Consider the following 13,325-nt stretch of genomic DNA (forward strand, 5'->3'; position numbering starts at 1 on the left):
TGGATACGCCGAACCACATTTTAAAAACTGCTATAGAAAAGTTACTGGTCTCCTTACGAGTTTAAGAAAAGTTAAAATGCACTGCCCAGCTTCTAACTAACTATCCAATTAGTAGAGTTTACATTACTGAAAAAGTTCAAAACAGCTTCAGTGTTAAATATCTGTAAATCTATTCAAGACCCTGAACAAACTGCAAATTTGGTTATTAGCAAAATGATAATAATGTGTCGCCCACCAAAATGAAATCGGCAATTCATTTTGATAAACTGAAAATGTTTTGTCATGTCACAGCAGCAAATATATTAAAGTTACACTGAGGTTTTTCAATAGTAGGAGTGTGTCACGATCCTTAAAATTTAAAGTAGTCATAACATCAACTAACCAGCACATTGAAACCAAAATGATCATTCTCAAGCTTTTCCTGCGCACATTATAAACATGCTCTAAGTTGCATTCCAACTTTCTTTTCTAACGTTACACATTAGCTTATTTTTCAAATGAAACAAAATTAAATTATTTTAATAATTAAATTTAAATTACTTTTTGTTCTTAGTATTCCATCTTCTAGTAAATAGTTCTATAGCTTCTGGGGTTATTAAAACTATGGGTCTGGTCTTTTATTATTATTTTTTAGACTTTATAACCCCAACTTCCTGCTAAATCAACTATTAAAATGATAAATATTAAATTTCATTATACATATCATTTAAGGTTTTCTTTTCTCTATCTGGTAGATGCACTCGAGTGCATTTTGTATTCTGTAGAATGCTTGGTAGTGTACTAATACTGTATATACTGATTTTTAGTATGGAGAATAACGGTCTAAACTTTGACTGGGTGCTGAGTATACTTACAGTCACTGTAAGTATGCCATAGAAAAGGTTCATAATTAATATCATGTTTTCCGTTAAAAGATGGTTCAACTGTCTGGCTGGAGTGGTCTTTCACCATTGAAAATATCTCACTTGACAACTGTTTCCCCACAACGCTTTATGCTATTGACTACTAAAGAAAACCTGAATCTTTTTTTCCTCTCACCTATTTATACAAGGATTAAATACAAACTATCAGAATTAAGTAAGCAACTATATAATTCTGTCCACAGTGAAAACCCTGAATAAAACTTTTTTTCAAAAGGCATGTAAGTGGTTTTTGAACTGTAAAATTTCATGTCTCCTGTCAGAGTGAGCATCTGTAATTCCCACGTGTGTGTGTTCAAACACAAACACACACCTGCGCGCACACACACGCACACACGCACACACACACACACACACACAGACATTTGTCTAACAGGTAAAATCTACACAGGCTTGCTGCTGTTCTTGCAGCTGCCAGTCCCTGAATCTGTCAGATTATATATCCCAGTGTCTGCTAAGCGGAGCTTCTTCTTCGGAGGCGTCTTCAGTGTTCCAGATCTTTCTTTTACCTTGTATTCTAAAGTGCTGTGAGGTACCCCATAAATCCCTTGTGCTTTGGAAACACTCATCTTCCCGCTCATCACCATGGCGATGGCCTCTTCCATGATCTCATGGTCGTACTGCCGGTAGCGGCCACGCTTTTTGCGGGGCTGCTTGCTATCTTTCCGATCCAATCCGTCCTCGGTACTTTCGGAGGTGCCATCCACGGTCCCATTCTTGGCATGAAGACACAGAGGAGAGAGGTCCCCGTGGATGAAGTAGGAGTCCACGCTGGAGTGCGTGACGGGCCCCGAGCATTCCGTCTTGTTCTGCTTGGGGAGGATATTCTTCAGTTTTTGCAGCGCGGAGCCTTCGAGGACAGGAGAAGTTTTGGAAACGTGGTACATCACATCCAGCAGGCCTGGGGCCTCGGCCTGGGCTTGGGGTTTGGAGACTGAAGTGACTCGAAGCTGAGGGATTTTTAACTGCACGGTTTGGGGTGGTGAAGCTTCGTAAGGTAGGCCTTCATTTTTCTCTTTAAACTGAGCGACCATTTTCTGCAGAGTTAACTGGTGGAGGTAACTGGAAGCTGTTGGGAATTTTAATTCTGAGGTTTCAAGTAGACTGAGTTTACTTTTTTCCGTGCGCTCGGCTTGAGCTCTGGCCCACAGGGCGACCTTCTGCAGCACGGCACACGTATCTTTACTGTCTTTGTATGAGGGACTATCAGTGAGCTCTCGAGTTTTGTTTTTAAGAGACACAGGCTTCCCTGCTGGTAAGGCTTCTAAGTGGAGAAGTAAAGTTTTTTGAGGTATGCCATAAAGTATGCCTGCTTTATGTATGTCCAGTGCTCCAGACTGAATGTCTTTCAAAGCTTTTGAGAGCAAACCATCTGCAAACTCAGCACTTCTTTCCACATAGTCCTCTCTGTGTCTGGGGAGTCTCCTGGATGGATGGAATGAAACGATGGTAAACTGATGCATGAGAGACTCTCACACAGCTATGAAGGGAAGGGTCCACTCCTTTATTATACGCCTTGCTTAGGTAACATCACTGCTTATTGACTCCTTTAAGTCTGTGAGATGCAGTAGCTATTCCTTATCAGGGCCAACTGGGCTACCGTACCAGCCTGGTAGGACAATGTGTCAATCGTACAGTGGCCTCGTATATCAGGCAAGACCTTCCAAGAACATAAAATCCTAACTCAGTATTGGTTAAAAATCAGCTCAGGATGTTGCTGTATTCCTCTGACAGATGCTTGCAGAGCAACACTTAGAAATTTTTATCGGTACAATCAAGAGTCCCGTTATTTAAAAAAAATATCCAAATCCTAAAGGAGTTTTTTTTGTTAGTAGAAACGTGACGTTACCGCTAAACAAGTAATAAAAGAGTCAACCCCTTTTAAAGGAAATTTGGAGCAGCAAGAGTATTTCCAAACACAAACATCCCATTTCCACAAGCCTATTTTTTTTTCTTCTTCTCTAGCTCAAACTTAGTTCAATAAAATTTTAGATAGTATGAATGGTTTTCTAGATTAACTGTACCAGTGTAATAGCCACTTTCTCCAATGGAAAGCTGACTAATTTAGCCTATGACTTCAACCCCACTGCCTTAGTTGCAACAAATTGCACTCTAAGAATTTAAGTGTGACCAAAAAAAGCTTCCTACACAGTTTGTTAAGGGGACAGTGTAAAAGTTACCAAAAAAAAAAATTCCAACAGAACAGTATTTTACTACAAATCATTGATTAATTTAATAATAGTTTTCAAAATGTGAAGGAATTATTGTGGTGCTTTCTAGATGTCTATTAGTTTGCAGCCACATCTAAGGCCTAATAAAAATGTAGACACTCTAAGCTAGCTTTAAAGAATGAGTCTAGAACTTTTACAATTTGTTGTTTAAAAACATTTATATTGTGAAGTTACATATTTTACTTCAAACTGCTTCTAGTAGATTAAATTTAGAAGGTTCCACCTGTCCTGCTTCTTAGTTTGTGATCTATTATTAGCTGCTAGTTCATTTTAGTAACATGAACTAAAGTTTGGTGATTGTCTGATAACTTTTCTTTAACAGAAAGAAGCCAAAAGGAAAGAGAAAGGACAAATGAAAGGTATGAAAGACACACAGTTATGAATGACAAATCTGGAGGAAAACTATGGAGGTTAATCTAGTTGAGGTAGGTTAGGAGTTGTCTGCAGAGATACTTCATTTTAATATTAAGAGTAAGTTATATTTCCTAGATATTGCTTACCCAGCCACTGAATTTTCAGAAGAAGGATCACATATGGATGACTCTTCCGATTTAATGATGGTTTTCTTTGTAGAGAGATCTAACACTCCATCCCCTATAATTTTTGCAAGAGAAAAAACTTTATATTTGTGAAATAATCCTTACACGTTAACATTTTATATTTTGCTGATCCACTCATTCATGATCTAGAAATCCATAAGAGTGTTTAACATGTGGCCATACCGACCCATGGCTTGAACACGAATCATGACTGGGAAGGCACTACATAGGAAACAAGGAACAGAGATGGGATGAGCCCTGCTGGGGCACAGAAAGAAACAGACCGCGATAAGAAGCTTGTCTCAAAAACCCCAAGTTACCTTTCTCACTGACCGACTGCACGTGGCTCTTGTGCAAGGCAGCCCAGAGGATTCTCTGGTCAAGTACAAATTATTTACATTGTACAAAACAGAGAGCATTGAAAGTATGATGATGATGAACTATTAAGAAACAACAATCTATTTTTAACAGAAATAGCAAAATTTAGAACATATACTCCAGTAAACTGTGATTCTATGTAAAACCAGCATCATTTTTAAGAACTGTATGAAATTTTACCACTTGAATAAAAACTGTGGAAGAGTTCGATTAAATCAATGACTGCATGATAAACTGTGCATATATGTTGAATGGTTATTATAGTTATTTTTACTCCTAGCACAATACTGAAAGTTATACTTAGCAAGCTTCAATGATATAGGCGTTCTAAATCTCACACATTTCAGGATCAAAAGGAATGAAAACTAATGAATTTCAGATACAGCAGCCGATAGTAACAGTGCAAACAAATTTTTACTAACAAATAAAATTTAAGCTGTGAGAAAGGACTTATGAAGAAAATACATGTTTAAAAACATATACTCAGAAAGTTAGCTGGGCTTTCAACTGGGTTTTATGCTCCCTGAATCCACCTAACACTTAAATACCCTGGCAAGAAACAAAATGAAAACAAAACAAAACAAAACACCAAGAAATAAAAAACAAGTAAATATTTCTTTCAGTCTCCTTAGTAGTAATACTCATGGTGCTTAGGATCTGTGAGTTAATTCAATCATTACGACTATCACCACTATGAAAAATATTTCAGGTTGCAGAAAAGTAAAACATACAAAAAGTAAAGCTGAATAAGTTGATAGAGTAGTGAGAACACGCCATGTGGACTGCTACTTTATCAAGTGTTATATATCAGCCAGGCCTCTTTCTCAGGAATGAAGTCCCGAATAAAGTGAGGCTATTAACCAAGCAGACTGAGGGAAAGAAGAAAATTTGTGCCAAGGCTGTGATAGGGAACCAAGAATTAACTAAGATTAATTAACTGAGAATTACCTAAGTAATAGCCAAAGAAGCTTACTTAGACTACGAGAAGATAAGAAACAAAGTGTAGGCAAACAGATCATTCTGGGCCTTGTAGGATACGATAGCCAGAGAACTACTGGAGGATTCTGAGGGTAAGACTGACACCACTTTTAAAGACTCAATCTCCTGTGGGGAGAATAGACTGTAAGGGACCGAAGCAAGGCAGAGCAACCTATTAGTAAGTTCCATGGTTATTGCTCATCTTCAATCTTTTGCACTTTGTCAGTTTCCTCTGCTAAGAAAACCCCTAAGTGCTTCCCTTTCGAGCCTCAAACTCACCCAATGTTCACCAAGTCTTATATGTTATCCAATCATTCAGAAAACATTTCAGATTGGTTTGACAGGCATTATCCTAGATTCTTAAACCTGCACTGCTTAACCAGGTGTGCTTTTTGTTGGTTTTTGTTTCGAATTTAGCAAACTATTCTAGGTGTTTATGAACTTACCAGTGTCAGCTGCCAGACTATTAGCTATAGACAAAGACCATGTCTCCTGTATTCACTAATGTATCCCTACTATCTCTCATAATGCACACAGTTAGTTACTCAATAAGCACAGCTGTAGAGAATTCTGAAGAAATGGAAAAAATTCAATCTAGCTAGTGGTTATAGAGAAAGAATGGCCAAAGAGAGACTGGAGAGGCAAACTGAGTAGTGTCTCTAGATAGTGTTCGATGAAATACCTTACATCCCCGTTATCTGTCCAGTACAATCTTAATACTTACCCCCCAAGTCATCTCAACAGCCCCCCCCCCCACTTTGTACTTCCCTTCATATCTCAACTCGCAGCTCTGCCAACACAGAGTTTCAGAGCCAACAACTGTAGCACTTGGGTTTCTGTGCCCAGTGGCATCTCCTGATTTATCTTTTTTTTAAGGATTTTGCATAATGTTAGTTTTTTTTTAAATCTTTATTTAAACACCTTGATTACAAATATGATTGCAGTTGGGTTTCAATCATGTAAAGAACACCCCCCTTCACCAGTGTAACATTCCCATCACCTATGTCCCAAATCTCCCTCCTTCCCACCCCCAATTTATCCTTAAAATAATAAAATAATTCCATATGCATCTCCTCCAAATAAGGGCCAAGAAGCATCTCTGCGTGGTTCCCTAAACCAAACCTCTTCCCCTGAGTGCCAGGGGTATAGGGGAGAATACATGGTGGGGAACAGCACTTGTTGGGATGTGTGGGGGAAAGACATCGAGGGGGAAAAACTGGGGTCCTTTCTCCACATGTTTTTTTTTTTTTTTTTTAAAGGCGCCAGCACACCTAGTCTCAGAAAATGGAATCTCCAGGTGCGGGGGGGGGGGGGGGGGGGAGAACACACGCTGTGAATGAGCCTGGACCTTCTACTTTTCATTTGGCCAAAAAAAAAAAAAAAAGATCATCATCAAGATTCACCCAAAGAAGTGGGGCTAGAGAGATAGTACAGTGGTAGGGTGTTTGCCTTGCATGTGGCCAACCTGGGAGGGAACGGTTCAACTCCTGGCTTCCCACATGATCCCCCAGCCTGCCAGGCTTGATTTCTGAGTGCAGAGCCAGGAGTGATCCGAGTGCCACTGGGTGTGGCCCAAAAACCAATCAATCAATAAAGTTTAAAAAAAAAAAAAAGAAAAAAGATTCACCCAAAGATTATTATTGTCTTCCTATATCAGCAGTATCCTATAAGGCTTCTGTCCCACTCATATTAATTATTGATTTAAGTATTGTTTTTTCCTTCTATAAGATGGAATCACTTAAGATCTAGGATCTTGGCATTTATTTGTACTACATGCTATGACCTACTAATAGAAGAAAAACTGTTTTTGACTTTACTGTCTCATTTTCCTTTTCAGCAAATAAAATGTCAAGACCATATCTTCTTCAAAAAATTGTTATTTTTCTAACTCAGATTTGCCACAAATTAGCAAGTTTTATTTGTATTTATTTTTGTCTCATATATATGGTTTGTAGTATATAAACTAACTTTTCAAAAGTCTATTATGCCTGGTCAATAGTCTAGAATGAATGTAAAACTTCAATTCTAATACTAGATTTTTGCTTTGGTTTAGAATAATTTAAAATTATTCTACAAATAAAAAATAAAATGATTAAGCTGTAACTCTAGTTAGAGTTACACTCTTCTTTTTATTGCTGAGCAGCTCAGGGCAACAGGATGCTGTGGTTGTTGTCAGGACTTGAAACAAAGCACTACTCCTCTAGTCACATCCCTGGGTCTGTCCTTTCTGAATCACTGCATGCGCGCTGGTTTGAAAAGTTCCTGATTGTTTTTCTTCAGAAAAATAAAAGACAATATAGTAATAAAACCCAGAGACAAGAGAGATGAGGACCGCGATATGAAGCTCACCACAAAGAGTGGTGAGTGCAGTTAGAGAAATAACTACACCAACAACTATCATGACAATGGTAGTGATGAGAGAAATAGAATGCCTATCTCGAAGACAGGCAGAGGATAAGGAAGGAGGGAAATGGGGGACATTTGTGTCGGGAAAGTTGCACTGGTGAAAGGTGTGTGTGCATTTTATGAGCGAGACTCAATTACGAACATGTGTGTAACCATGGTGCTTAAATAAAGAAATTATTATAAAAAAAAAAGAAAAGTGTCTGGTTGGAGTTAATTGTAATTTAATGGAAGAGACTGACTGTCAGCCCTGGTTAATCTTGAGTGACTCAAATCACATCTATACTTTTTAATCCCATTCTCATTTCTCCTTTACCCTATTCCTCTTTAGGAGCTTGAAACAATGGCTTAAATAAATACATCCCCCTCCCCCACCTTTTTTTTAACATGATCATTTTTCCATATTGAGGCTGTTCATATTCATTGTTTTGTTCTAATAGGAATCACTCATTAATACAAAATAGTTTACATCTAGTGAAAAATCACATTTCTACCACAATAAAAAAAATTTTTTTGGGCCACACCCATTTGATGCTCAGGGGCTACTCCTGGCTACACACTCAGAAATTACCCCTGGCTTGGGGGGACCATATGGGACGCTGGGGGATTGAACCATGGTCCTTTCCTTGGCTAGCGTTTGCAAGGCAGACACCTTACCTCTAGCGCTACCTCACCGGCCCCACCACAATGAAATTTTGTAACCAATAACCACTTTATGTATTAAATACATAAGTAAACATTTTTTAGAAAAATTTTAGTTATCCACAAAAAATATTTCACTTGCTAGCATCATATCTCCTATATTAAATTACTTTGTAGAAATGATTTTTTTAAAAATCATCGAGATTCAGAAACTAAAAAAAAAAATCAGTGTTACCCTAGGAATATCCAAATTAGAGGGGGGGAGGGAAAAGAGAGAGAGAGCGAGAGCGAGAGCGAGAGAGAGAGAGAGAGAGAGAGAGAGAGAGGGGGGGGGGGGAGGGAGAGAGAAGGAGGGAGAGGGAGAGGGAGAGGGAGAGGGAGAAGGAGAGGGAGAGGGAGAGGGAGAGGGAGAGGGAGAGAGGGAGAAGGACTGGGGAAAAATAAAATGGAAGTTTAGAAATGAGGATATAAGGCATTTTCCTGCTCCTGATTTGTTTTGTTTTTTTTCTTTATGGGCCACACCCACTGGCACTCAGGGATTACTCCTAGCATGTTCAGGGACTATATGGGCTGCTGGTTGGCCTCGTGCAAGGCAAATACCCTACCAACTGTGCTATTGCTCGAGCCCTACCTGCTGATTCTGATTTTTACCCAGTTGAAAAAACTGCCATCACGTTTTCAAAATGGCTTTATCATGGAATAAGACTGTTTTTTGTATGCACTTATTTCCTGGTTTTTGTTTTGTTTGGGGGCCACTGGTGATGCTCAGGCCTTATTCCTTCCTTTATCTGCCCTGAGGGATCACTCCTGGAGGACTCGGGGAACTATATGGGATGCTCTATGTCTGGAAATGGTCTTTAAAAAAATTTTTTTTTTTAAATTTTAGGCATGTGCTTTACACTATTGTTAATTATAGGGTTTCAGCACAGCGCAATCCAGCATCACTACCTGCCTCAGAGCTCAAGTCTGTCTACCGCTGTCCTGGTGCTATACTTATGTCCCAATTTATATGTCCACATAAAGTTTAAAAACTTTGTTTTAAAGTCAATTGTTATGATTTAACATTCTCAAGAGGTCCCATGTTCTGTCCCCGGAGCCTCCTCTACACCATCACGTTTGGAGTTGGAAAGATAGCTGACTGGGAGAGTGCCTGCCTAGAATATGGTGACATGAGTTCGATCCCTGGCACCACATAGGGTAAGTTCAGCACTGCTGGGAATGACCCCAGAATGAAAACAAACAAAAAACAAACCAAAAAAAGCACAAATCATCATTCTTTATCTTGGTTTATCTGTTCTTTGTCCTTTGTCAAAGTGGCCCAGGTTAATTGGAATATAGTTGATCCTTTTTAAAGGTCTGCTTAATTTCTTATTCCTACAGCAAACTAAACTTACTCGATTTATGCCACACTATTTAATTTAGTGCCTGAAGTCTTGTAGCACTACAGGGCATTAGTGACTATACTTAGACTCTTACTTAAGATTCATATTTAATTAGGTATAATTAACTGGCTAATTTCCTTACAAGAGTCACTGCCCAAACAAAGGCCCTAAGGAGACACTCACTACTTATCATTAACTCGTTCAATTGTGTTACCCCAGTAATTAGCAAATAGTGTTATATACCTCAATTTCTGACCCCTCAAAACCAGTTATGAAATCAGTGAACTTTTTTCACCATTGTCATTTTCAGAAAATGACAATAAAATCAAAGATCGAATGCTATATGGAGTAAGGGTGAGTTTCAAAGAAAATTTTTGCTTAAGATTTGCTTAAGATGAAGAGGGGCCGGAGAGATAGCATGGAGGTGAGGTGTTTGCCTTTCATGCAGGAGGTCATCGGTTCGAATCCCGGCGTCCCATATGGTCCCCTGTGCCTGCCAGGAGCGATTTCTGAGCCTGGAGCCAGGAATAACCCCTGAGCACTGCCGGGTGTGACCCAAAAACCACAAAAAAAAAAAAAAAAAAAAAAAAGATGAAGAGGTCAAAGAATGGTTTTAAATGAGCAATTTCTACATTTCTTAGTTCTAATGTGATTTCAGAAATGTCAACAAAAATTATTCATCAGGTAAATGAGTATCATTTAAGATTATTAAAAATAGTGAACCACGTTGTCATAAAAGGCAAATAATTAAACACAGCTTATAGTTATCAACATAAATTAACAAATCTCTGATGCCACATGTCAATATTAAACATGTAGTAAGTTCAAGTACATAGAAGCAAGTAAAATTTCTTTTGTTTTGTTTTTGTTATTGGGCCACACCCGGCAGTGCTCAGGGGTCACTCCTGGCTGTCTGCTCAGAAATAGCTCCTGGCAGGCACGGGGGACCATATGGGACACCTGGATTCGAACCAACCATCTTTGGTCCTGGATCGGCTGCTTGCAAGGAAGCAAGTAAAATTTCAAGGGAGAAAATAACACTTGTGTTATTTGGGCAGGTGAATATTTCTAAATCAAATTTCATGAAAAAAGATAATTAATAGGGGCTAAATAGTACAGCCTTGCATGTGGCTGACGTGTGATTGATCTCCAGCATTCCAGATGGTCACGTGAGCCCCACCAGAAGTGATTCCTTAGTGCAGAATTCGCAATAAATCCTGAGCACTGCCAGATGTGGCTCCAAAACTTACATATAAAATTTAAAGAAAGATAATCACTAGTCATAAAACTTTTCTTCCTTCCTCCCTCCCTCCCTCCTTCCTTTTCCTTCCTTCCTCCCTCCCTCCTTCCTTTTCCTTCCTTCCTTCCTTCCTTCCTTCCTTCCTTCCTTCCTTCCTTCCTTCCTTCCTTCCTTCCTTCCTTCCTCCCTCCCTCCCTCCCTCCCTCCCTCCCTCCCTCCCTCCCTCCCTCCTTCCCTTTCTCTCTTTTTTGTTTTTGGGCCACACCCGATGATGCTCAGGGGTTACTCCTGGCTATGCGCTCAGAAATCGCTCCTAGCTTGGGGAACCATATGGGAAGCCAGGGGATCGAACCGGGGTCCATCCTAGGATAGCAGGCACAAGGCAGACTCCTTACTGCTGTGCCACTGCTCCGGCCCCCATAAAACTTTTTCTTACAATAGCTACCCATTACTAAACATCCAATGCTCTTTCAGCATATACCTCTCCTCAGGTCTGAGCCAGGAAGAGGAACCAGGGACTAGACCTGACAAAGCTAGCTTGGATGTGCGATACTCAAGGTTCAGTGCTCAGGCTGGGGCTTTCTGGGTCCTGCTTGGTAACATGAAAAAAGCTGCTGAAATTTCTGTTCCATTCTTGTAAGAATCCTTCACAAGGGAGGCAACCTAACACAAGACACCTACATTTTATTTTCCAGGATGTTCAGACGATCCTTGACCCACTCCATTACAGTATCAAGTCCCCCAGATCACCTCCTGGGGCTGTAGTTGAAATCAAGGATCCCATTCGGAACTGCAGCAAGTGGCACTTTAAGTATTTAATGTCTTCCATGTTGATGAGCTATAATTCTTTAAGAATCTTCCTTAAATGAAGCGTAGCTGATTGTTCTACAATACAATTTGTAAATGAGCAAACAAGAGAATGCTTAACTCTTTAACAGTAATTGCTCATTTGCATGTGAGAAGCTGGAATCCCATGCTGAAGACTAACTGAGGAACACATTTTCTACCCATCTCACGGACTGTATTCGGAACTTTTTTCCAGCAGCATCGCTCTTCCTTTTGATGAAATATCCCCATATTTACTTGGCCAACAAGGAGCTCTTGAACAGTAGGCTCCTGTGTATCTTTTGATAAATGAGTGTTTAGAGCTGCCTTAGCTTGCTAGCTGAGTGCAGCCAAGTTCATATCTATCTCTCTGGATTATATTTCAATCCTTATCATTTTCATGGGCTTCCATATAATTTTTTATAATGGCCATATAAGTTTATACTTCCACCAACAGCATACAAACAAGGCTGCTGCTGTTTATCTTTTTGATGCTATAATATTTCTTAGGGGTTCTTACTCGCATTTCCCTATGATCAAGGGCTGATGAGCACTTTTCATTTGCCTACTGGCCACCTCTGTATGTTTGCTTTGGAGGAAATTCTATTCAGACATACTTTCTACCCAACTTTTTATCAGGTTGCCTAAATAAAACATTTAAGTTGTTTTAGATATATACAATCTACTATTAATCATCTAATAAAAAGTACAAAATGTTGGGGCCGGAGAAATAGCATGGAGGTAGGGCATTTGCCTTGCATGCAGAAGTATGGTGGCTCAAATCCCAGCATCCCATATGGTCCCCTGAACCTGCCAGGAGCGATTTCTGAGCGTGGAGCCAGGAGTAACCCCTGAGCGCTGCCGGGTGTGAGCCCCCTCAAAAAAAAGTTCCTAAAAAGTATAAAATGTTGCCATTTTCTCTAATACAGATTGAGCTAAGAAAGTATGCTATAAAATAACATACAAATAACCAAATGATTTCATGCCTATGTAGAAGAAAGCAAAGGAACAAAATTCTTAGTTAATCCTTTATTTTATAATATAAATTTTAAATACCATTTTCATAGACAGCCACATATGTATATGTTTAATAGTATATATATTTAGTAGCATTTCTTTTTTTAAACACAGAAAGCATCAGGGGTAGGGAGCTTGGGCCACAACTGGCAGTACTCTGGGCTTACTTCTGCCTCTGTGCTCAGGAGTGACTCCTGGTGGAACTTGATGAACCATATGGAGGAGCCAGGGATAAAACCAAGGTCAATTTCACTCAAGGGAAGTACCTGCAGTACTGCTGCTCTGGTCCAGAAAATAGAAAATAGTTTTACATATTGGAACTTTCCATTATTGTTAAGGTGGTAATCTAATTCACATAGAAGCGATGGAAGAGAGAATGCCATGAAAACATGAAGATATGAAGACAGACCAACCCAGGCAAAGCAATCAGTAAGAGGAAAAAAAGGTTCTGAATACAAGTGAGCTTGACTGAGTCTGAATAATGAAGAAATGATGTAACTTTTATGTACCAAGAAAAAGAGAGGAAAAGAACACTATCAGAGAGGCAGAGTAAGAGGAAAGCCAATTATGTCACAATGTAATATATCATATTAAAGATATGTTCTTCATATACTGATACACAAACTAAAAAAAATATTTTTAATTGCTGCAGCTTTACTTTATTCACCAGGAGCGTGAGAATCTCATTTTATACAGAGTTAACTTAAATACTCTGTTAAAACACATTACTATTAAAGTTTTTTTTTTTTTTCATTTGTTTGTTTTTGAAC

The 13,325-nt window shown here is 39.1% G+C and overlaps 1 protein-coding gene across 1 annotated transcript in view; it reads right to left on the bottom strand.

Moving 5' to 3' along the window:
• Positions 1-613: 613 nt before the first annotated feature.
• Positions 614-13,325, bottom strand: part of LCORL (ligand dependent nuclear receptor corepressor like) — a gene marked incomplete at its 5' end in the record, with an annotated part of 124,635 nt that continues 111,923 nt past the window's right edge. The window contains 2 exons of the mRNA XM_049789968.1: positions 614-2,345; positions 3,652-3,745. Of these exons, the coding sequence (XP_049645925.1) occupies positions 1,304-2,345; positions 3,652-3,745 (1,136 nt within the window). The remainder of the gene's footprint in view (positions 2,346-3,651; positions 3,746-13,325) is intronic.

The sequence above is a fragment of the Suncus etruscus genome, chromosome 16 (assembly GCF_024139225.1).
Source record: "Suncus etruscus isolate mSunEtr1 chromosome 16, mSunEtr1.pri.cur, whole genome shotgun sequence".
Classification (NCBI taxonomy): Eukaryota; Metazoa; Chordata; class Mammalia; order Eulipotyphla; family Soricidae; genus Suncus; species Suncus etruscus.